This window comes from Poeciliopsis prolifica, unplaced genomic scaffold, assembly GCF_027474105.1.
Source record: "Poeciliopsis prolifica strain line A6 unplaced genomic scaffold, Auburn_PproV2 SCAFFOLD005, whole genome shotgun sequence".
NCBI lineage: Eukaryota > Metazoa > Chordata > Actinopteri > Cyprinodontiformes > Poeciliidae > Poeciliopsis > Poeciliopsis prolifica.
In genome coordinates this window covers 9,143,707-9,169,429 of record NW_026562380.1, presented here as the reverse complement: position 1 = coordinate 9,169,429, position 25,723 = coordinate 9,143,707, and the positions used below count along the sequence as shown (strand labels likewise).

General features: G+C 39.3%; 2 protein-coding genes across 5 annotated transcripts in view; one reads left to right on the top strand and one right to left on the bottom strand.

The window, feature by feature from the left end:
* Window positions 1-532: 532 nt before the first annotated feature.
* On the top strand, window positions 533-16,918 carry LOC129360180 (ATP-binding cassette sub-family C member 2-like). Its single transcript, XM_055030307.1, is given in 33 exon segments — window positions 533-980; window positions 1,790-1,966; window positions 2,062-2,199; window positions 2,297-2,393; window positions 2,396-2,436; window positions 2,528-2,650; window positions 2,770-2,825; window positions 2,908-3,154; window positions 3,302-3,483; window positions 3,919-4,096; window positions 4,426-4,680; window positions 5,184-5,249; window positions 5,377-5,514; window positions 5,596-5,742; window positions 5,825-5,909; window positions 6,965-7,031; window positions 7,147-7,273; window positions 8,147-8,323; window positions 8,421-8,588; window positions 8,764-8,944; window positions 9,017-9,146; window positions 9,851-9,944; window positions 11,019-11,238; window positions 11,987-12,141; window positions 12,320-12,475; window positions 12,625-12,824; window positions 13,432-13,558; window positions 13,656-13,757; window positions 14,368-14,511; window positions 15,204-15,362; window positions 15,450-15,616; window positions 16,125-16,319; window positions 16,414-16,918. Coding segments are annotated over 33 exon segments (4,674 nt in total). The 5' UTR covers window positions 533-935; the 3' UTR covers window positions 16,544-16,918.
* A 228-nt stretch (window positions 16,919-17,146) lies between these two features.
* Window positions 17,147-25,723, bottom strand: part of LOC129360181 (slit homolog 1 protein-like) — a 95,751-nt gene continuing 87,174 nt past the window's right edge. For 2 of the 4 annotated variants that reach the window (XM_055030308.1, XM_055030309.1), the window contains 12 exons: window positions 25,265-25,428; window positions 25,060-25,184; window positions 24,863-24,960; window positions 24,631-24,770; window positions 23,887-23,980; window positions 23,664-23,801; window positions 23,346-23,574; window positions 23,138-23,268; window positions 22,864-23,057; window positions 21,506-21,794; window positions 20,180-20,391; window positions 17,147-20,092 (listed from right to left, as the gene is read on the bottom strand). In XM_055030308.1, the coding sequence (XP_054886283.1) occupies window positions 19,854-20,092; window positions 20,180-20,391; window positions 21,506-21,794; window positions 22,864-23,057; window positions 23,138-23,268; window positions 23,346-23,574; window positions 23,664-23,801; window positions 23,887-23,980; window positions 24,631-24,770; window positions 24,863-24,960; window positions 25,060-25,184; window positions 25,265-25,428 (2,053 nt within the window). In that variant the 3' untranslated portion in view covers window positions 17,147-19,853. The remainder of the gene's footprint in view (window positions 20,093-20,179; window positions 20,392-21,505; window positions 21,795-22,863; window positions 23,058-23,137; window positions 23,269-23,345; window positions 23,575-23,663; window positions 23,802-23,886; window positions 23,981-24,630; window positions 24,771-24,862; window positions 24,961-25,059; window positions 25,185-25,264; window positions 25,429-25,723) is intronic. The other 2 variants (XM_055030310.1, XM_055030311.1) reach the window with 1 other exon arrangement.

Sequence of the window (25,723 nt, the reverse complement as noted above, 5' to 3'; positions counted from 1 at the left end):
CTTCGGATCGCCTGGATCCACTGCCTCCATTGGTCCAGGTCCGTCGGGAACGCATGATATGACAGATAAGGCTGTTTTCTTGCCCCACATGAACAACCAGGGACTGAACAAAGACAACTGCGCCGAGACTGAGCCATTTCCTAGCCTTTTAATGCTAACGCTATAGCCACTGGAAGTTGTCCAACCCCACATCCGCTTTCAAACCCGGAAGCGTGAAAAAGGTCTATACAGTTTCCTTTGGTAATTCAAAATGAGTAAAATTTAAACTAACACTGTTAGAGTGCTTTGAACTCTGCATTGCATATTACAAAATCTTCTTTCGCCTTCTCCTCCCAAATAATGAAAGTTTAATCTCATTTGTCTCACTTTTACTAGAATAGAAACGCTACACTGTTGATCTAAGTCCAACCCTAGCGTTGCTCAAGTTAAAATAAACAAAAAAAAAAAAATAGATAATGTAGGAGGCTCATGCAAACAATCCCACCCCCTGGCTTTCACCGTTGTTTTGTGAGCTGCAGATATTTTATTAGTGACTTTAAAAACGTCTCAACAGAGCTGTCATCAATTTAACCATGACAGTTGAGAATTTAATTACATTTGACTTTTGAGAAATATGTTATTCTAGACTCGGAAAGACTAGGAAATGTAAACAGAATCAGAAAGAGATGTCCTGCACCACTTTTTCTAAACACAAATTTTCGTTTTTACTGTTTTTCAGTGTAATTTTTGAACTTATATATTCTCTTCATAGGAAATTGCAGATACTTTGTTTATGCTTCAAGGATCCAGGATCAAAGTCCCCAACAGCCACATCCTGTAATTGTCTTTGCACCATGGGTGGACAGAGGGGAATAGTCGTGTCTGCCGTGGAGCAGAGGGCACAAGGCGTCTGGACGTCAAATCATCGCCCGTGAGTGAAGCCGACACAGCAGATAATGTGTGCTGCGTTTCTGGAGGAGTACTGCGGGTCAGTCTTTTGGGTGGGTTTAACTGTTGATGTTCTTTAAAAGTGTAGCTAAGCTTTTTCTGTCTCAAGATGAGTCTGGTGATTGGCTTTGATGCGTAAACATATCTGGTCTGCGACCTCTAATGTTTATCTTCTTAAACACAACCCAATAATAATTATGAAAATTACAGATTCTTTATTTCAAGTTTCTCCTTTTTAAAATGTTTAAACATTTAATTAGGCATAAAACATTGTGAAATTTTGTTCAGGGTCTTCAGCTTGGTGTCAGTGTTTCCAACTTTTAAGACACCTATCTTAAGAGTTGACAAGAGTGAACTAGTATTCCAGGTACTAGCTGATTATCTTGTACTAGTTAAGCTAACTAGTACAAAGTGTAACAGAGGTTATACTTGACCACTGTGTGCACATGGTAAACATGTGACTGAAATGAAACTCATCCAGGACATGACTCAACATATCCACCATAACAAGCATTTCTGATTTGTAGTGCTATAAATACAAACATAGATATTTATTAAGATTTGATTGAAACAAAATTTCTTCTCCAAAACATATGAAACTTTTTTGTCAAGTTTTTTAAATAAAAAAGCAGAATGTTATTGTTATTTTTGCAGGATTGCCTCCTATGTCGTCTATTTGAAGTAATTGTCACTGAACGTCCTACAGTGAATAATACAATAATACAAGTTAAAAGTGAATAAAAATTTCAACTTCTTTTTTTATGTGAAGATCTAAATAGCTGTCATTTTTCTCTTTAGGTGAACAGCAAAATGTTCTGTAGCATGTCTATGATGCATGTACATATTTGTGTTTGTACTTCAGAATGGGTCTTATTTGGACAGAGAGGACCCTGACCTCCCAGTATGTCTGGAACAGACAGTTCTGGTCTGGATCCCTCTGGGCTTCCTCTGGCTAAGCGCTCCATGGAACCTCATGTCTTTATGTAAAAGATCACAAGTAAATACAAAAGGTCGGACTAAGCTCTACCTCTGCAAACAGGTATTGTACTATTAAAACCTTCTCATTCTTTCAGTATGTGGTGCTGAGATGGAAGCATTTTAATAATCAACCTCATCTTTCTCTTCCCTCCTGAGCTTGTTGTGTTTCTGTTGTTTCTGACGGCCATCGGAGGCCTGATTGTCACATTGGTAGAAGATTTTGGTCCAAACAGCTCAGCAGAGAAAAATTCTGCTGTATACTACACAAACCCAGTCCTCTTCGCTGTCACATGGGTAAAGTTCAGGTTTTATGTTCCGACATTTGCTCCAATATTTAAGATTGAAGCAATCTTTACAGTCTACTTTGTGATTTGATATATTTTGTTTTCAGATTCTCCTGCTGTTGTGTCAAGAAGGAGTGAGACGAAAAGAAAAGGCAGTAGACTCTGCTTCTCTTTTTCTTTTCTGGCTTCTCCTTGTCCTCTGTGACATTTCCCTTTCCAGACCCGCCTACGGGAAGCTCTCAGGCTGGTATGAGCAACCACAGATTAGCTACGGGTTTATATTTAAATTAAATATCAAATACAACATCTGTCTTACCCTTTAACATCTTTACACCCAGGGAGAGGTCAGAGATGTCCCTCGTTTCTCTCTTTTCTATGTTTGCTTTGGTCTGGAGGTGATAGCACTCATCCTCTCCGCTTTGGCTGACATCTCTCCAGAGTCAAAGGAGCTTGTGAAAAAGGTTAATTTTGTTCTTTTTGATTTTATTTTGAAATAGTCAAAGTCACACTGCAATACCACAAAACAAACCTCATCTAATGTCCTAAGCATCAATTTACATCTTTGTTGTTTGTGTTACAGAATCCAGAGGCTGGTGCAACATTTTTGAGCAGAATCACTTTTAACTGGTTCAATGGGTAAATTTCACAACCACAACCAAAAATCTCTAGCAAACCTTTTTTTTGTAGCATAATCTAAGGTTTCTTCTTTCTTTTCCAGCATGGTGGTGAAAGGCTACAAAAACCCTCTGGTTCAGGAGGACATGTGGGACCTGAACGAGGTGGACAGCACCTCATATATCAGCCAGGGTTTCAATCATCACATGAATTTTGAGTTGGGTAAAGCTCGGATCCGATTTCAAAAAGAATTGAAGGACAAACTGATAAAAAACCGAGGCAAATCTATGGAAGCACCTTTTCAAAGCAATGGTCTGGGGAAAGGTGTGAGTCAGGATGTACTGATGATGGTGAGAACCTTTAAATACACCACACAACCTGTCCAGGTCTTTAATCCCCAATAATAATTTTATTTTTGACAGCAACACCGATTCTGTTCCAGGTGGTCCCCATATGCTGTTATGTCCTAAAGATTATGTTTACATATTTTAAATCAGGAGGAAACAGGAAAGAAAGAAGATGAAAATAAGAAGAAGAAAAAAAAGAAGGAAGACACAAATTATCCAAATTCATGGCTGGTCACCACCCTCTACAAGACATTTAAATGGCTCCTGATTGAATCTGCCTTCCTCAGATTTCTGCAGGATCTTCTGGCTTTTGCCAGTCCTCAACTCCTGAAGTAAGTTACATTTGCAGGAATAAACAACAGTTTATTGGTTTTTATGTGGGTAGCAAAACTGCTCTGCTAACAAAAGTAAAAAAAAAAATTAAAAAAATCAGTGGCATCTAGTTTGACTTCAGCGTTTTTTGTTTTTTTTTCACTTCTACTTATTCTATTTAACTCCCCATACAAACAGGTTTTCAATATGCTCAGAGAAATTTGACTTAAAATTTGATCCAGTCTGACCTTGTGAATGTCTGAACCTTCATAGTTTAACTGTTTACTCCCCATTGATTAATTGAGACATCCACTGATAACACCAGGACAGCTTGAGAAGAAAGTAAACAGTAAATTCATTTGTAAGTAAGGAAAACAGTCCAGCATAGGATTACCTAGAACATTATGAGTGTCATATCATCATCATCATATGTGATGTTTTATTCTCTTACTCAGGTTGATGGTTTCCTTCACTCAGGACGAATCCTGCTATGCATGGAAAGGGTATTTGTATGCCGTGCTGCTGCTGCTGGTGGCTCTTCTGCAATCGCTGGTCTTGCAGCAGTATTTGCGGCGATGCTTTGTTCTGGGGATGAAGGTTCGAGCTGCCCTCATGGCTGCCGTGTACAAGAAGGTATCAGCAGAGAAGTCATCACAACAACCCCTTTATGCAATTTAATTAAGCTAAAACGCCAACCTTTGATTTAGTAAATACTTTTGTCATTTATTTAAAAGACTCCAAAAGCATAGACAACATTTTTCATTTACTTTAATGATGCAATTTACTGTTTTTTGTAGCTATGAAACTATTGGCTTTAAATTCAGCCCTTTTGTCTACAGACAGATATATAACTTCCAACTTCAGCTTTAACTAATAGCTTAGTCTTTTATTTTATTCAGCTTTGAACGTTGTTATTTTGTCTCCCTCTCTTTGTCAATTTTCTTCTCTATCTTCTTTCAAAGGCGTTGGTGATGTCTAATGACAACCGCAAAGAGTCAACAGTCGGAGAAACTGTGAATCTCATGTCAGCAGACGCCCAGCGCTTCAACGACGTGACCAACTTCATCCACCTGCTGTGGTCCTGCCCCCTGCAGATCCTGGTGTCCATCGTTTTCTTGTGGATGGAGTTGGGACCTTCAACATTAGCAGGGGTTGCAGTAATGCTGCTTATGGTGCCGGTCAATGGACTGTTAGCCAACCAGGCCAAAAAAATTCAGGTCACTGGAATTACAAATAAGTTCTTCATGCACCTTTCAAATGTGGCTTGTGTGATAACAGTTGCATATTTTTTGTTAAACTTGTGTTTTAAGATAAAAAAAAAAAAGATATAGATACAATTGCTTTCAAAATGTAAAAACAAGATGGTGGATTCCTTCTCTTTAGCACAAAAACAATCAATCACTAAAAATGAAGCATGTCTCAAATGCATCAAATCTTGCTCCAATCTTTGAAAATTTAAGAACAGGTAAGTGGCAATCTAACTGATTTATGTCAGTCTGGAAAGGCTAGGCTTTTTTTGATCTTTTGATACTTGCCTGTAGCTATTTACAGGTGTTCATAATCTTTCTCAGGTCTGATTCTTAGGTATTTATTTTGTAAGGTGTTGATAATCTTCCAACAACTTATTTTTATTGCATCTTTATTTAAGGTATTATAGTTTCTCTAGTTTTGATATTTGCTACGTGCGATTAATAATGAAATGCATTATATTTGTTTTCAGAGAGAAAACATGAAGTCTAAAGACAAGAGATTAAAAATAATGAATGAAATACTGAATGGAATCAAGGTAATCCCCTCTTCTGATAATGATCAGATACTTAAATTCTTTCTGACAAATTTAGACATTTTGGTGTAATATAAGTGGGTCCACTTCAAAACCCTTGTTTCTGACTTCATCCTTCATTTCTTACCAGACTCTGAAACTGTTTGCGTGGGAGCCGTCCTTCCAGACTCAAGTTGAAAATATTAGAGGACAAGAACTGAAGGTGATGAGGAAGTTTGCCTATCTCACATCTTTCTCCACTTTTATCTCGAACTGTGCCCCCACTCTAGTGAGTCATCTTAAAGGTTTGCCAAGTTAGTAAAAGCCCATGAAGCTCCTTGATGCTAACATGTCCTGTGGGTCTTGGCAGGTTTCTTTGGCCACATTTGCTGTGTTTGTTACGGTGAGCTCAGAAAACATATTAACTGCTGAGAAAGCCTTCACTTCAATCTCTCTATTCAACATTCTACGACAGCCACTGAGCATGCTTCCTATGCTCATAGCTGCCATTGTGCAGGTAAATACTGTTTTAACTGCAGCATGGACACAAGGCAGAGCTGTAATGAAAACTATAGTTATCTGTTCATTTCACACGTCAGACAGCGGTGTCTAAGAAGAGACTGGAAAAGTTTCTGGGAGGAGATGACCTTGAAAGCGACATTGTGCGTCATGACCCTAGTTTTAGTAAGTTAACCATTTATTTGTCTTGTTATGCAAAGTATTATACCCCTCCAAACTAACTCTCTGATCTGAGCGGTTGACACTTAACCATCTCTCCGTCCAGTGGGAACTGAGATTCCTAATCATACTGAATCTTATGCTGATCAGTATCTACAAGAAATCTATTTAGCTGTTTTATCAAGGTAGACTCATTTGGCTTCTGACAGCCCACATCTCACTGTTGATTCAGTATGTTAGGTTCAGCTTCTACATAAAATCTACTCTTCAAAATTTGATCTTCGATGGAAAAATTGGTGTTCTGATGGAAAGTGAAGTTGTGTAGTGCTGTTTTCTGAATGAGCATACCCATGAAAGTCAGTCCAATCACACAAAAGGTTTGCAAGGAGAGCAGGGCAAAAAGCTCATCAGGGGACTTGTAACAAGAAGGAATGGAAGACATGAGGCTGAGAACAAAACAACGCAATTTTCATCACGCATCTGCAACAATGAGAACTGATTTTGTAAGTTCATCTCCACCATGCAGAACCCTTTAACTCCTACTATTGAGATGTGGAAAATCCCTATTGATTAACAATAGCTTACTCCATTCAATGTGCAAACCTTAATATAAAAGCCACAATTAGCTAAAATGTTATCAGTACCATGTTGACATCTAACATACTTCATGCCGTATGCAAAGAGCAGTGGGTAGGGTAAAATTAGCTAATGTAAGCTTAAATGATGTCTGTAGCAAGCAAATTATTCCTAGCAAGTGACTTACTTCATTCAGTATGCAAACCTCAGTGTAAGTTAAAATGCATTGAAGAGTATGTGTGTGTTATCACTAGTGCATTGAATAACATTGATTTACTTCAATATTCATTGCTATCGCCAATAAAAATACATTTATGCACTGCCTAATCTGGAGGCAGTCTTTGGAGCTTGGGGGCTGGTCACTTTTCACCATGCAGACCACACTTGGTTATTTTTTCATCATTCCATGCATTGCAATAAAGGATGGTTTCACCTACAGTCAGGAATCGGACTGGGTGATTTGTTTTAATGTGTTTTTTTCCAAGACTCTGCTGTCAGCATATGTGATGGTTCTTTCGCATGGGAAAAAGACTCTGAACCTCTACTGAAAAGGTATGTCTGTTGTATTGAGTTCATAGCTGTTCTTGAGTATCTTACAGTGTCTCGCCACAAAATTGGCTTTTAAAGCTGCTTTATTTTTTATTTTACTTTTGCTTTTGTCTCCCAGTGTGTCGCTTGACATTAAGCCTGGCGGGCTGGTGGCTGTAGTAGGAACTGTGGGCTCAGGGAAGTCCTCTCTCTTATCGGCGCTCCTGGGAGAAATGCACAGGACCAAAGGCTTCATTAACATTCAAGTAATATGTTTTTGTATGTTTTTGCACATTACTTAGGGTAAAAATAGTGGCAATTAAAAACAAAACAAAAAAAAAACTGGTTTAAAACGATACTAGGCAGATTTCTAAAGAATGTACTATTGTTCTTATTTTCCTAAAGATGCCATTAGTAATACTACATGGGCTGCTGTCAGTTTTGATCAGAAAAAAATGAACTGAGATATTTCTAAGAATATTACAACTCAAATTAATAATTGAAAGATTTGATGACACTATGATATATTGCAGGAGTGCCCAAATCCAGACTGAGAGCTACCATCCTGCAACTTTCAGATGCATTCATGGTCCTACACATCTATCAAGTGGCTAATTTCCTTCACCAGCAGTCATTCAGCTTTGTATAGGCCTGGAAACAAGCCACTCATTTGATTCAGGCATGTTGAAGCAGGTTTGCATGTATCTGAGTTACAGGATGGTGGCTCTTGAGGTCTGGTCTTGGGTACCCATGAACCATAGCTAAAGGCACAAAAAATACTCAAAGAATGCAATCCAAAGTATATCAAAAATTGCTTGTGAAAATTAACAAGAGTAGTTACAAAATTCTTTGGTTACTGCTGTGCTCAGATAGTCTGACAAGCCTGGCCACATAGCTAAGGAAATAAAAATGTGTTTCTACTTATTGTTAAAAAAAAGTATCATACACATGTCTCATTAACAGCCATGCCCATAATTAAAATAGGCTGAACCACATTTATTCTCAGAAAATACACACAGTTGACACTTATTAGAAAAGTAAACCTGTGAAAGTCATAGAGAACTATAAGCTCTAAATTTCATTTGGCATATCTTTTTAAATAAAAGAATGGTTACTGGATCTTTTGTATTTCCACCCAGGGCTCTCTTGCATTTGTACCACAGCAAGCCTGGATCCAAAATGCCACTCTGCGGGATAACATCTTGTTCGGCTCTCCCTTTGAAGAGCAGAGGTTCGAAGACGTACTGGAGGCCTGTGCTCTGGGCCCCGACCTCAAGCTGCTGTCTGCAGGAGATCTCACTGAGATTGGAGAAAAGGTAGGTTCATGTATTCAAAGTTTAGAATTTAAACAATGTCAGAATTGTTTGCATGAAATGTTTTGGTAAATGTCATACATTCGATTTGTATTTGTAGGGCATCAATCTCTCAGGAGGTCAGAAACAGCGTGTCAGCTTGGCCAGAGCAGCTTACAGTCATGCCGATATTTTTCTACTAGATGACCCCCTGTCTGCTGTTGACTCACATGTTGGAAAGCATCTATTTGATAAAGTTATTGGACCCAATGGACTTCTGAAAGACAAGGTTTGCATGTGCATAATTAATGTGTTGGATAAAAACATGAACAATATCTTGTGAAAAACTGTTCCCTGAAATTCCATAAAGTTGGGATCTAAATGACTCTGATTATATTCCCATAAAGACCTAATAATGCTAAGCTTTTTCTTTTTTTTTTTTTTACTGTTTTGTGTCTCTGCAGACTCGTATCCTAGTGACTCATGGAGTTAGTTTCCTGCCTTGTGTAGATGAAGTTGTAGTTTTGGTGAATGGACAGGTTTCTGAGGTGGGATCCTACCAGAACCTCCGTGCCAGCAAAGGAGCTTTCTCAGAATTTTTAGACGCATACGGCACAGAGCAAAGTAATCACACAAGTTCAGAAGGTAATCATGTTAATTCCCATTCAATATAAGAAATGTTAGATGAAAGATTAATCTTTATCACTGTCTTTTTAGATGGACGTCACGATCAAGAAGACTCTGACTCAGAGGGCAACAAGTCAGATGATTCTTTGACGGACGCTGTTTCGCTCATGGTGAGGAGGGAAAACAGCCTCCGTCGGAGCCAGAGAGGAAACAGAAGCAGGTTTGATCAAACTGTACTGTACAAAAGCTGAGAATGACTGTTCCCACTGTAAATTTTTATTTAGCGTAGTTTATATCAAGCGGAGTGATGTTTCCATAACTCATGTGAAACTTCATTGCAATCAACAACTCTGAGAGTAAAAACATATTTCAGATATATATGCTTTGTCTTCATGTTATAAATGTAGAAGGAATATTGATGAACCAGGTGATCTCCATTTCACATTGTGGGATGATGCTGCTCACACTTGTTAACTCAACTTCTGTTGAATTTGATCAGTTGATTTAAATTATTATTTCCATCATTTTTTATATTTTGATATTAGAGAGTACTTTGTTTTATTGTTTGTACTTCATATAAAGTCATATTTACCATTATTTTATTTGCAAAAGCAATAAGGTGTTGAATTATCCAAAGGAGGTTAATATTTTTATAGGCATTTCACAATATATAGTCATATATTGTACCTATAAACATTTTATAGGTACAATATATAAAATGTGATATATATAATGTGATCCCCACAATATATAGAATATGTGGAGAGTTGTTCTTGAATTACATGGTGGTGTAAAAAGGATAATTCCAAAAAAGAAACACAAAGACTTATTTACTTGTCAAAGCTTTGCTATAGTATTTCAGCTGGTGCTCTTTATGATTTCTTTCTTTCTTTTCTCCTCTCTTCTGTTCTGTGCTCTCTGTAGTTTCAGATTAAGAAAAAACAGCAATTTAAAATCCCCTGAAAACACAAAGAAAGGTCAGAGGCTAATTGAGAAAGAGACTGTGGAAACAGGACAGGTATACGTTTTTTATCAGCCTCATTCTGTCATATTCCCAGGGTGTTTGTTATGTTCAGTTTCAGCCTTTACTTCTGCTGCACATTTTCTGAGCTCCTAATGATGCCAATCTGCTTGTAGGCAGAGTTTGGCCTGCCTACAAGCAGATTGTAGGCAGGCCAACAATAATTAAACAGTTCTTATATTCTTTTTGTCCTTTGACCTTCAGTGTATCAGATCATAAGCTTATCAAATTTACTTGACTGTGCCATACATAAGGACCAGCATGTTTCTTACCAGATTGTCTGTGTCTGGATGAGATGTATTTCCTAAATCCTTCTTTGAATATCATGCTCAAAGACATGCTACTAGCAGGACATTCAAATCATTGACTTATTGAGTTACACTACCATAGCTTCATACTTGAGTAGGTGACTTAATTTGCAATTTATTGATTTATTGACATTTTTAAATGCACATCTTTCCTGGAGGGAATATATTCCTGAATGAGCATTTAAGGTCTTAAACATTAGCCTCCTAAAGTCCAGATTTAATGTTTGTATTCAGTGCTTAGCTTATTTAACTGCCAATAATTATGAGGACTAATTTGTTACTAGAGGCATTGTTAACAGAGTTAAAGTTTTTTTTTAAAAGAGCGAGAGAAAATAATCAGGGCACCATCGGAGAATTCGGAAGGGAGCGCTTTCCTGGAAAGATCCAAGATTAGGAAGACAATGGATCATAGAACCAGACCATGATCTAGATTCAGAAGCTAGGCAAATAAAACATATCTTTAGTGTTTCTTACCGTCTGAAAATGTAGTGTGTGAGAGAAAAGATAAAGAGAAGAGGAGGGAACAGAAATCAATAAACTTGCATGGCAATTCTTTAAACCAACACATACAAAGACATTGTATTTAACTAACCTATCTCAGCCCAGACACTTACAGAAGGTTCCATCCTTCTTTAAGTGTCATTGGACTTTGATAAAAACAAAACAAAAAAAAAAAAAAAAAAGAAACATGCATTTTCACAACACTTTGCTTCAGTGCTAGACAATTTATTTCCCTGGTGTTTGTTTTCTTCTTGACATCCAGGTTAAATTCTCAGTCTGGCTCCAGTACGTACAAGCCATGGGCTGGGGATATGCCTTTTGGGCCCTCTTCATTTATGTCATCCAGAATATTGCCTTTATTGGTCAAAGCCTGTGGCTGAGTGACTGGACCAATGATGCAGTGGAGCATTACAACCAGACATACTCTCCCATGAAGAGAGACACCAGAGTGGGGGTATTTGGTGCTCTTGGAATGACTCAGGGTAATTAAACAGTTCTTAATTCTTTTTGTTCCGAATTATGTCATATAACACAAAAATATTGTCTTGCAAAGTTACAATAACAGTGAAATGCGTGCTGTGTTCTAATACTGGTCTACTGGCTCCTTTTATATGTTCAAACTGCATTTTGGACCACAAAATGCTAAAACTCTCTAGAACATTAAAGGTTTCCTTGCTCGCAATTTGTACAATTGCCAGTTGCTATGACACCACTTATTAAACTTCATGTTTGAACATTTTCTATTTTCCAGTGATCAAGAGTCTGATTTATTACTATTTAATCTCAAATGTACCAGTGGGTTTACGATTGCTTTGAAGAACAAAATCTTGGCATCTTTCAGTCCATGAGCCAACCATGAACTCCTGTGTATAACAAATTATTGGAGAGGCTTTCCAGACACTGGGAGGCGAGCCAATGTCCTGTCTAATCATCACCAGCTTTCACCCTCAGGGAGGTACTTTGGGCTAAAACTGGAGAAGGAACAGCAAACTTTTGTCTTTCCCTTCTTTACTCTGCTACTCAACCAAAAGTTACACCACCTGAGTCTGAATGTCCCTTATGGAAGTTTTTAAGTATGAAATCAAAGTACTTTGATTCCTTTTAATGTACTGATGATCATTGTTGTCTTTATTTTAAACAGTTGAAACCATCCTTTTATGCAAAATGAAAGGGATTTGTCCATGGACAACTTTGTATTGTTTTTTTTTTTTTTTTTAATTATTATTTCAGGTCTGTTTGTCTTCCTTGGCACGCTGCTCCTGACCAATGCTGCAGTCAACGCATCTCGTGTTCTGCATTCAAAACTACTTAACAATGTCCTTCGAGTCCCCATGGTTTTCTTTGACACTACACCACTTGGAAGAGTCCTCAACCGCTTCGCAAAGGTGGGGTTGTCCATATTTCTTCTTGTCTGAATTTTTTATTAGCTTGTTTGAAATTTTTAAAAACATGCTATTTGAAAAAAAGAATAGATACAATCCTTTCTAATTTTCACAGTTTTAAACTGTTGTTTGTTAATAACATTCTGCTTTAAAACCTGTGAAATACCAACTCTTCTTGCAGGACATATTCATAATAGATGAAGTCATTCCGCAATTGTTCAGCTCCTGGATCATGCATCTGCTGGGCATTCTGGGAACTATGGTTTTCCTCTGTCTTTCCACTCCTCTCTTCATCATTGTCATCATTCCTCTGGCTGCTATCTACTTCTTTGTACAAGTGAGTTATAATACACAAGTTTCAGCATTTTCTGTCAGTTGAATTTTTACACAACTTTGACTTGGATCAAATTGACTTAAGTCTCGTGGTAGTACTAAAGAGTGTTTATGTTAACGTGTTACAATTTTTTTTCCTCCATTCTCTTCCAGCGATTCTACATACCATCTTCACGACAGCTGCGTCGCATGGAGTCAGTCTCTCGCTCGCCTATATTTTCCCACTTTGGCGAGACCATGTCAGGTCTGTCCGTGATAAGAGCCTACAACCATCAGGAACGGTTTATGAAACACAATGAAGTAACCATCGATGAAAACTTGAAGATGATCTATTCAAGGATCATGTCAAACAGGTCAGCATGGAAGGGAACCCCCAAACACAACTAAATTATGATTCTTATGTCTATCTGATTGTACAGTAACATAGCACATGTTTGCTTGGACACATCATGGACTTTGATGTATCTGGAAAAGTAAACAAAAACAAACTACTACTCATCCCATAAATCAAAAACATGGAACTTGTGTATGGGTTGCCAAATGGGGCCTACAGAAATGTTGCCACTTTTGGCTCCTATGAGGCTCCTATTAGGGTAGGGCTAACTTAGAGTTAGCCCTACCCTAAACCAACCCTTCTGGTGTACTTTGTGTTGGCTCTACTCAGTCTTTGGGTTTTTGTGTCAACTTCAAGTACTTCTCTGGGTTCCCCATGATGGAACCTGTCCCATACACATGTGAGTCTGCCCATTTTATCACTTGATTAGATTCCTTTGTGCAGATTTCAAGTTGAACACGAGATATCACAAATATTGCACCCACTTTACCTCTTAATATAACAAAATCTGTAATTAGTCTAAAAATGTGGTTAGCAAATATTGTATTCCCACTTATGGGGCTCAGACAGGGATATTTGCATGCATTTGTGTTTATGTTTAAAGGTGGTGTTTGTTTCCTCAACAGATGGCTGGCCATCCGCCTGCAGTTTCTTGGAAACCTTGTGGTGTTTTTTGCTGCTGTATTTGCTGTCATTTCCAGAAACTCCATTGACAGCGGCCTCGTTGGCCTCTCAATATCATATGCACTAAATGTGAGTCACTTGATCTCGATCAGAAAGCAAAATATATTGCACAAGGTTATAAATAACCCAAAACACCTTAATTGAATTTCTGTCTTGTGGTTTTCAGGTAACTCTGACCCTCCACTTTGTGGTTAACATAACCTCACAGCTGGAGACTAATATTGTAGCCGTAGAAAGAGTGAATGAATACTCTGAGCTTGAGAATGAGGTACGTTGTACTTTTTACAGTTTGCCAATAGTATATTCACATCTGTTCTCTGTTTGCTGAAATCTATTTCTATCAAGCTGGTTGAAATCATTTAGCATTTTTTTGGTGAAAGTTTTGACTTTTCTGTGCAAAAATCTAAAGCTAATTTAGCTGGTGGTGTTTTTGATTGTACTGGCTCTGTCTGTAGTGTGTGTGCCTACATACTACAGAAAAACTTGACTTAAGTTTTTCAATGAGTGAAGTTGTGCATACACCATTTGATCAATAAATCTGTCTTGTCTTAGTAAAGTCCAATGAATTCAGATGGCTTTATCTGGTTACTTCAAGACTTTATTTCTTACCAATAAGTAGTTTTTGTTGAAGTCTAGCTCACACATGTCAATCATGATGCATTGAAATAGTCAAAAAACAGCTCAAGCTTTTTACATATATTTTCTTACATACTAGTGTGACACCTAGTGGCCCAACTAATGTCTTACATCAGACAGAATAATGGCTCCTGCATTGACGTGTCTTTTATCTGTCACTCTGTTGACATCATCATCCCAGAAAGAATGCTTAGACAATTTTTCAGGTCAAGACACTGAAATTATCACCGGTTCTTCTTCAGGTTCCCTGGGTGACTCAGCATCGGCCTTCAGAGAAGTGGCCTGAAGTAGGACGCCTGCAGTTTGTAGACTACAAGGTCCGCTACAGACCTGAACTGGACCTGGTCCTGAAAGGGATTTCCTGTGACATCAGTGGTACTGAGAAGGTTTGTCTCTTTCATTGTGGAAACATTGCTCAATTTTTTTTTTTTTTTTTTGTTGAAGAATCAAACTGTATAAGCCCTAAACCAACAGAGTTGTTTACATTTAGGATTTTTTTGGTTTCTTCTTACAAAGCAACGAGAGTTGTGATTAACTATCGGGAAAGAAACCTATTGGATATTTTTAATTCTTTTACAAGGATTTACTCCCACCTGCCTGTTTGGTATTTCATCTTTTAATTTGTTTGTGTAGATAGCATATTGGATATGTGGGCAAATGAAAAATGTAATCTGCAGGCAATGTTTTAATCACACACTTCTGCATTTAGATTGTATCAGTAGAATTACTCAGACATTCTGCCAACAGATCGCTTTTTAAAACCCTGTTTTTATTTGTTCCCAGAAACCAGTTGAAAAGACAAATAAAATTTAATAAAACTGTTTTCTGTGACTCTAACATAAGGCAGAGAAAATTACAATCCTTATCAAATACTTGGCACTTAAAATAATTGTGTCATGACATAGACAAGAATGCAGTAGAAATTTCTCTAAAGATTAAAGCTGGTTTCAAAGTAGAAACGCTTCTAACTGTATTTTTGCATGTTTTTGGGATGCACCAACTAACTGCATCCACCAAAAAGAATCATCATAGCACATTATTTACTACACTGTATGTCTTTTTCTGTCATTCTTTTCAGATTGGTATAGTGGGTCGCACTGGAGCTGGAAAATCAAGCCTGGCAAACTGCCTGTTTCGCATAATTGAAGCAGCCGATGGACGTATCCTTATCGATAATGTGGATATTTCCACAATTGGACTGCATGATCTAAGAAACAGACTCACAATCATCCCGCAGGTAAACACCAAAGACAGTAAAAGACAATGCAAAAGCAAAATCATCTTTTCTGCTAAGTACAATTACCTATTTGCTTCTGGAGCGCAGGATCCAGTCTTGTTCTCTGGGTCACTGAGGATGAACTTGGATCCATTTGACAAATTTAGCGATGAGGAGCTCTGGAGAGTGCTTGAGCTGTCTCATCTAAAGGATTATGTAGCTGGGCTGAAGGAAGGATTGCAGCATGAGGTTGCAGAAGGGGGAGAAAACCTGAGGTGGGCAGCATAAACTTAAACAATGCTGACTATTCAAATCACATTGCATCGGATGTAGCTGCAGAAAGATGCGCTTATAAGATGTCAAAATGTGTAAATGTCTAATTCAGATTATACTCAATGCTTTTAGAAAATTGTTGGATATGTTCAATTATCTGTAAATGCATAACTATATAATATTTTGTAATTGATGAATACTGATCCCAGAGTGATTTATGCCAATAGTGGCACAAGCAGTTATTAGGTTCAGAGGGCATTTACTTTCTTACACTGGGCCAGGTTGGCTTGGTTAGCTGTTTTTCTTTATAAATGAAATCCCAATTTTATAGCTTCTTCTTGTATTTGTCCTGGTCATTTTGACTGACATTTTTTTTTGATGAACTGGAATATTGTTACACATTGTTAATGCGGCAAATACTTTGTCACAGCTCTGTATACAAAGCACTTTGTACGCACACATTTTCTGAGAGCTCCAGATAAGATCTGAACATCTGCCTCTCTCTTCCAGTGTTGGTCAGAGGCAGCTGCTTTGTCTGGCTCGGGCTCTGCTGAGAAAGTCTCGAATCCTGATCCTGGATGAGGCCACTGCGGCCGTTGACCTGGAGACAGACGACCTGATTCAGACTACAATCCGCAAAGAGTTCTCCCACTGCACGGTGCTCACCATCGCCCACCGTCTGCACAGCATCATGGACAGCTCCAGGTGAGTCCGAGTTCAGCACAAGAGTCTGAAATGTCCCGACTTATATCAATCCAGGCACATATAATAATAATAATATGACATTCCTGCTCCACAGGGTGATGGTTCTTGATGCTGGTAAAATTGTGGAATTTGATTCTCCAAGCAATCTGATGGAAAAAAGAGGCCATTTCTACTCCATGGCAAAGGATGCTGGGATAACACATGAGAGCGAAACAGCGCTCTAAAAAGAACTTTTAGATAGATTTTTTGAAAGATTGCCTAATTTTATGGGTTTTTTTTCTTTCTTTCTGCTTTCCAAGGCCTTTTTTATGTATATTAATAGAACAAAAATGTAACCATATGTGTATAAGTTTTGAATAATGCCTTCCTGTTACTGTTTATGTAAATATGCTTCTGATACCAAAGGAGTCACATTTTCATCTTTTGAAACCTGATCTTGTTGTTAGATTTCTGGATGAGCATCATCTCAACAGAAGAGAATAAGAGAGCCTGACTTTGGCCCAACACAGCTGTTCTATCACTTATTTTAGAATGTGCTTGACAGCAAAAAAACAAACATTTATTTTCTACTGTAAACAAATTCAGGCAGTAAAGAGCAAAATAATAAACATCAGCCACAAGAAAAAAAGACAATCATTCTTAAAAGCACACACATTTTAGGTTTAATTAATGAAAAGAGTGGAGATTTGGTAAACATTTTGTCGGTGGCACTACATACATTCAGTATAATGACGTTTTCAGTTGAACCCTCCCAATCAGTCCTGCAACATGAAAAACAAACAGACAGAACCTGACCAGGGATATTTCTTTAGCTTTTGCACCATGTTAATACAACTGAGACAGTGTGTTGTTCACAATAACATTTATGTATATAGTTCATAGGACGGAAAGAAAATCTGTTTCTGTTCATTTGTCCAAATTATGGAATTACATTATAATATAACAAAACACCACTAAGATGTCTATGATGAGGTCTATCAGCACCGGTCCAGTACAGATCAGTGCAAAGGAATGAGAAGAGCCATGAAGAGAAAGTCACATTTAACTAAAAATATGCACCTTTATGAGGCACATGGCCTAAATATTATGGTGACTGCTCATTAGTATGGTTCAACAGATTTTGTTGTAATGTTATTGTACACCACTGGCATCACATTAACAGCATCAAAAACAAAGTTAGCATGGGTAGCAATATGAACTGGAACCTGTAAGATGTGACACTGTACTGCAGCCTTTTACACCATAATGAGGCATTTGGAGAAACACAGTCAACAGAGCATTCTGTTGGGCCGTCACTCTCTCTAAATGCAATTTCCTGTATCTTACACTGGAAACTAAATAACAGCTAAAAGTTACCACTTTATGAATAAGCATTGCTCATATTTATCTATACACATTTATACATTCAGGTTTGACGACTGCTCACGAAAATTGGCATCTTTTCTTTTTTTTTTCCCTTTTTTTTTATGTGAGGATAACCAGTTCGAAACTGACAGACAGTAAACATGTCCAGGCCTTTTCTTGTTATCTGTCAGTAGTTGGCATGTAATGCTTCTCACAGTTGCCCCTAAAAGAGAAATATAAGGATGATCCACCTTTACATGATCAGTGTCCACAGAGGCAACTTCATCCCGTTTTCTTGAGGCTTGACAGCAGCTTATGATCGGTTGAGCCCATCTTAGCTAAAGAACATACACCTTTGTTCAATGGCAAACATCTCTCAGAATAAAATGGTAAAAATGATGCCCATCACATAAAAACATGAAACAGATTAAAAAGATTTTCTGTGTGGTCAGGTAATTAATTTACAAACCAAATTTGAGTGGGACATGTCATTCTGAGCTCCAAGCTCACACTAACCAGTAGAAACATCTGAGCCTCCGGGAAGAAAACACTGTCGCAACTCACTGTGGAGTGACGTTACAAACACTCCATGCATTTTTTTTCCTGCTGCCATTTTGAGCACTTTTTTTGGACTTGATTTTCAAATTTGAACGCCAGCAACACTTACGCTTAAAATAAATAAAAACAAGCACAGATTCTCATGAATTAGATGTAATATTCACATGGAAGACAACATATACAATATTTCACAATTTTTTTTAGACCAATACTGCCTTTGATGCAACAAGGTCAACCAACTGCTGCCTTTTATGTCTGTTCAATTAATTACTTTGCTGGAGAAGAAGGTGAGATCAACAAATAAAAACAACTAGAAAACCAACTGAATGCCTCTCCACCAGTCTAAATGCTTCCTAACACAGACGTACTCTTAAACATAGAAAAATACTATACCAAATGAAATACAAATATATTTATATATATTTATATATATATATATATTAGAATCTGTTAGGCATTACAATATAGGATGGGCTGGGAAACTGGGCAAGGACAACTAAAGAAGTTAGAATACGTCATGAGACAAATTATAACAAAAAGAAATATATAAGAAAAATGAATAAAAATAAAAACAACAAAAGATGACTGAACCTTTTGTAATAATCTTCATAATAATACGGAAAAATCTTTACATATTTGTTGGCAAACTCTCCACACATGCAACAGTTTGTGGTGGTTTAATACTACAGGCATCAATGGGAGCAGGGTCACTCGGCCTCCTGCAGGATTATGCAAAACATCCCCACCCTGGGGCGATACATGCTGGGGGCACTGCCTCTGCGGGAACAGCTGTGCCACACCAGGCCTTCCAAGCCACGTCAGGATTGTGTTGTGTACCACGCTTGTGTGACCGTGTGTTTCACAGAGATGAGTTTGGCTGCCAGTCCATGCAGTCTTTATTTGCGGGGGATTTCTATGTTGTGGGAGCTTATAGCAAACATCTCTCTGCACCTCGCCCCAAACCCACAACACCGCACCCTCTTTAACCTTAGGTTCCCTGTCCCCTTACGTTCACTCTGACATGTAGGTGTTAAGCCTGGAGGGCAGCATCCTGGTGGAGAAATGACGGCACCTGTCTGGGTGGCGTCTTCAACTAAATCCAACCCGTGTCCAACACTGTCCAGGTAATCGAGCCAAGCTCAACTCAAGACTCAGCTCTCTTCTTATCTCTAGAGCTAAAATAAACCCTCTTGTCCTTCTTACCTCCATGGACTAAAGATGGATGATGGTGGTTGAGCCATTGGAGGTCTCACAGATAGATGGGGTGTTCTTATGGGATAGTTTGGGCAGGAAGGATGCCTCACTCTGAATGCAACACCTACAAAATCTCCGGACCCCTTGGAACAATGTTGCAGATACTATGGTTTTATTTTTGTTGTTGTCACACCTACACTGATGCTCAGGGTGTTTCTGTTTTAATGTAGGTCACACATCCTCACACAGGAGAGGAAATGTCCTATTTTACAAACATTGTTGTCCATAATATATAGATAGAGGTTTTATATATATTCTGTATAATCTCTTTCATTCTTGCTTTCTTTCCTCCACCTTTCAGCAGTTTTCTTCCTTCCTTCTTTCCTTGCTTTCAATCTTCTGCTCTGCAGCAGCGGCAGGAGGAGCGGGTGAACGGTGCTACATGCAGCCCACGCAGCCGCACTTGATGGTCTTTTCTACCTCCTCGGTGAAGGACGTTCCGTCGCTGCACTCGAAGGTGTATTTTCGGCGTTTCATCCTCTGGCTGATGCAGCAGTTCCCCGTGTCACAAGCTCCGATGCACTCCACCCAGGACACCATGCGAGTTGTTTGACAGATGGCGTAGCCTCGCTGCACCTGGTAGAAGTCTCTCACTGGCTCTCCTCGACATTCAGACTCTGTAAAAATAGACAAGCCATTTATTGATCTGAACATTTCGCTGACTCTGAAGTGTTTGTCCTCTATTTTAGAGAGCACAAACAAACCTGCGTCACAGAGTTCTCCTGTGTAGCCACTTTCGCAGTGGCAGTACGCGTCTCCGCTGTCAGAGATCTGGCAGCGACCATGTTTGCAGGTGAGGCGGCGGCAGGGATTGAACAGCTCTCCTTGCTGGTTGCATAGCGCGCCTCGGTAGCCCTCTTCACACTCGCAGCGATATGACTGCAGGTCCAGAGGAATGCACTTTCCATGGACGCATCTGAGAGGAGATAACTTCATTTAGGTATGTCCTACCAAGAACTGATCTTCACTGCTGATGTTTCATAATCAGAAAACAAGAGTTGTCAACTGTAATCAATAATGAGGAAAAAGGTACCAATGCTACATCTATTAGTTTGCAAAAGTACTCATACAGTTTGAATGCTTCCATTTATTATGATGTTATAGCCATAAACTTTAATGTCTTGTTTTGGAGTTGACGTGATTTACACGAGTTTGGGCGTAATGTTAATCTGATCAGTAGTTTGCTAGACTGCCTTAGTGAACAAACAGCATTGTGAAGGCCAAACAGATACACCAGACTGGTCAGACATAAAGTTGTGGGTAGTTCTAAAGCAGCATTATAAAACAATATCTCAAGATTTAAAGAAGCTCAATCCAGCATGCAAATTCTGGAGCAGCAGGGAAAAATCCACAACTCAGGTGGGAGAAGATGTTCACAGGACAACTACTAGATGTGCGCTCCACCAATCTGGGCTCCATGGAGGAGTTACAAGAAGAAAGCAATTGCGGAAAGAAAGTGATAAATAATCTCTTTGCAGTTTTTCAAAAGCAAACATTTTGAATATCCTGATTTTCTTCAGCTGAGACAAGGATTGGAAATCATATGATACATGTAAGATTTGGACATGGTTGACCATCCACTGGGACAATGAGTATAAGAATATGGTCATGACTATAGTGTGATGATTTACATCAAAGGATATGTCAGAATGACCAAATCTAAGTCTAAATCTATATCCAATTGAGAATAAGCTCCAGTCTGACTGAACTTAAGCTGTTTTGTTAAGGAAAATTGCCAAATATTTCAGATCCAGATGTTTTAAGCTTGTAAAGACGTAGCTTAAACACCTTCAATTCAAGGCGCAACTGGGCCAAAAAGTGACTATAAAGTTTTGACTCAGTACTGAATAAAAATGCACATATCCTTTTCCTTCCACTTTACATTTACTGCCACTTTGCGTCGATCTGTCACATAAACTCCCAATAAAACACATTAAAGTTTGTGGTTGTAATACACATGGTGAAACAATTCAAGGCATCGTATTTTCAGCATGTAAAACCTGATCGAGCTTTCCTATTTGCTAACATACTTGCTGCCCTGGCAGGGGTTCAGAGCTGGCTGATCACAATGCGCCCCACTCCAACCTGGCTGGCAATGACACACAGGCCCCTGCAACCCATCAGGTTGGCAGATGCCATGGACACAGTAGAGCTTCTTGCAGGGCTCACATCCCGGCACCACGCCGGGCTTCATTTGAGTCTTGGTGAAGTCCTGGAGCTCGTTGTTGATGTACAAATTCTGGATGCAGCCGTGGAAGCTGGAGCCGTTCTGGATCTGCCAGAGTCGGAAAGTTCCAGAGTGGACATCTACAGGCATGCCTGGAGGACAAGATGGATAAATCAAAGTTTATATGTGGGAAGAGGAGTGGTCTGACTCACAGACAAATAGCAAACACAGGGCTGATATGAGTGTAATGAGCAGAGGCATTTTCAAAGATGTGTGTCTCAGTGGTTAAAAAAATTGCTTCTTGAATTATGTTTGCACAACAGAACACAACATCTTTGAAACATAGAACAAAAGCAAAAAGAAATGGGAAAAGAACTCACTGCATGAGTGACAGACAATACAGAAAATCGAGAAGAGATACAACCTAACATTTTAGCCACTCCTGAACAAACTTTCACAAACTCAGGAGGATAAAATTAATTAAGATACATTTGGAGATCTGAGCCTCAAAATGTCAAGAGTGGCTCTATATTAAACAAAAAATAATTACAGTTAGACAAACAGATAGTCAAACTCCATTCAGATATGAAGGACTGTGTCTGCTAGTTTACAATGCACCAAAAAGACTTTTACAGTGATGTTGTGCGAGGTTCATTTTCAACACATTGCCTTGCAAAAGTATTTATATCACTTGACATTTATCATATGTTATCTCATTGCAAAGATTACAAAGTTCATAATAGATTATTGGCTCTTTATGTAATTGACCAGCATATAATTTTGTGTACTTCTCTGCTAAAGTTGTCTTAAGCTCAATCTGAGATGGTGGAGTGTCTGGAAATGTAATTTTTTTTGGTATTTCCATTCATTCTCATACTCTAGACTTTGACTAGGCCTTTCAAACACATTTTATCTAAACCATTTTGCTGTATCTGACTGAATGCTTTGCATACCCATCCAATAGAAGGTGAATATCTATCTTTCCAATCCGTCTTCCCATTGAGGATTTTGGTCAATATGTCACAAGGCACAATAAAGGCTCGAATGTGTACCCTAGCAAACACAGTCAAGACGGATATGATGTCATGTGGGATGGTGAGGATGGAGGACAAGGTCTGGGTGGTGGTTGGGTTGCATGTTTGTGGGAGGGACTGGTTGAGGTGGCGACAAAGCGAAGGGGGAAGGGAGGTGACTGAACAGTAGTGTAGTAGTTAAGAGTGCCTGCAGAGGAGGGAGGTGTGTTCTGGAGAGGGCCCCTACCCCCCACGTATAGTGGTGCCTCGCCGTTGAGGGGCCGCACTGCCCCAAAGCTGTCCATTGTGGTAGGGAGACCCCCATCAATGGACAGGTTCACCATCTGGTCGAAGGTCACCAGCTCCACTGTGTGGAACTGACCATCATTGATAGTCTCAGTACTGACAGAGGAAAACACAGAATTTAGACTCTAAGACGAGAGCAAAATGAGTACAGAGTCAAGTTGAATGTGGTACGGTACCTGTATATGGCGTGTCCTGGCTGGCTACCGGGATCATAGCTCACTTTTACGTGGCCTTGGAAGAGCTCCACTGCAATATGATCATTGTCACCATTGTACAGCAGGATACCATTGTCCTCCGCTGTAGAAACCTGTACACAGAGCAATTTTGGATTGGAGGATTGACGTCTTTGTGAGTCAGACAAGCTGAACTGAACTGATTGATTACCTGTAGGGTGATGTTAGCTTGTGGCCAATTCTTCAGGTCAGAGAGTAGTAGATAAGAATCTCTGTCAACAAAGTTGACGCTGACCAGTTTTTCACAGCGTGGACCTCCAAACTCTGGAGGACACTGGCAGAGAGCACGGCCACCTCGCTCCACACAGGGGGCATTGTTCTGGCAGTCTGCCAGCTCACACAAAGACAGAGGAGATGGGGGAACTTCACACAACTGACCACTAGGAAGTCAAAGAAAGGGAGAGTTCTCATTACAAGCATGTAAATGGCAAGGTAGAAAAAAGTATAAGTAACCCAAAGTACTTCTAACCTATATCCATTCGGGCAGATGCACGAATATCCATTCAACTCATCCACACACTGAGCTCCGTTCTGACAGCGATGCTCCCTGCAGTCATCGTAATTTACACTGCAGTCATCACCAACATAACCAGGAGAACACACACACCTGCAAAATACAGAAATAAACCAGTGTGAAAATGGAGCAGCTCACTTACAGGTTTACCATCAACAGATTTGAATGAAGCACTCACTTAGGCCCAGAGGTGCTGATGAGGCAGGTAGACTGATGTTGACAGGGGCTTCGTCCTGGAGCACACACATCTTCCATTTCTTCACACATCTCCCCTGCACAGGTACAAGTTTCTTTTCAAGTGAAAGTCTTCAAAAGATGACTATCATGGTGTGGACCTCCAAACTCTGGAGGAAACTGGCTCTCTGCCAGTGTCCTCCAAAAGTAATTTCACTTATAATATAGGATGAATACTTGTTGGAAAAGGTATTTGCGCCCTTACATGTTTTCTCAATGTTAGCCTAAATTGATCTATGTAACACTCAATGTGCCACCATCTAATTAGCCTTGAATAATTTCCTACTTTTACCAGTAGTGCTAGCAGTAATAATTATGAATATACTTATGTCAAGAATGATAATATAGGTCAGAGTTGTCTTCCCGAATCAGAAACATTGCAGATTTTGCCATCAGGCCACAATTCCTGACAGAACATTTCTGATGATCAGAGTTCACCTGCATTAATGTCAACCTTTCAGAAAAGCCTGAAGGTGGCAGCATCAAACTGTGAAGATTTGTTGCTTTCAGAAGAAATACTTATCAGTAATAAAATAACTTGAAGGATGAGGATTTATTATTTATTTACTGTTTTGATGAGTTGACAAATATGTTTTATTATGAAAGAAGATCTGATTGGCGTCTAAATGGTTGACCCGGTATTTTTTGTAGAATGCCCCTGCTTAAAATAAACTGCAGATGCACTCACCTGTGTAGTAGGGGGGACAAAAACAAGTGTAGTTGTTTATTCCGTCAATGCAGGTTGCTCCGTTCTCACAGTCGTTGTCTTCACAGTCGTCAACATTGATTTGGCAAGTCGGGCCCTCGAATCCCAGCAGACAGGAGCAGCTATGAATACAGTAAGCATGCATCATGCAAAGCTTTGTATGAGAACCTATTTTTGTGTTTGCAGTTCTGGATTTACAGCTGGCCTTCCTCACCGGTACTCTCCCTCATCCTCGTCAGTCACTTGGCAGGTTCCTCCGTTGGCACATGGGCTACTCACACAACCGTTCAGAGCCGTTTCACAGTTCTTGCCCTATAAGAGAGAATTCAGATCAACACAGATCTCCTGCAGTACATTCAGTTTGATGAAGAAGATACCTATTAGAGTGCAGGCACTTAATGCTGCTCGTACCTTAAATCCAGGAGGACAGTTGCACCTGTATATCTCCATTGGGTCATTGTGACAGATGCCATGATTCAGGCAGGGATTGGACAGGCATGGATTACACTTGGCCAGCACAGAGTTGTCTACATCACCTGCAGAAACCCAAACATATTGGAACATTTCATTTACAACGAGGAGGTGCTTATTACTATTGTTTGGAACAAAAACTCACCTGTACATTCAAATTTTTTAGCCGGCGTGGTGAGGAGCAATTTACTCTCCATCCCCTGCGGGCCAGCACACCGAGCGATCCCGGGTTCTTTGTATCCGGTCTTCACCCAGTCGGAGAGCCAGCGCAGGTGGCAGTCACAGTGCAGAGGGTTGGCACCAATTGCCCTGATATTACAGAAAACCATAGGTCAGGTCCTGTTGTGTTGCTGTAAGTACATTATATCACCAGCAGGTGTCTCTATATCTCCATGAAAAACAAGGTGCTAAACTACACAAATAAATCTTCTCAGAGAATAAAATATATTAATGCCACATTGTGTAATGCATCATCTTCAGCAGGACTGCTCTATTATAAACAAAGGTGTGAGCAGAAAGGCCTTTTAACCACCTCCGTCCTGATGGTTGTGAATCAATGACGCTTTGCCCTCCTGCTGGAAGCACAAACACTTCCAAATCGATG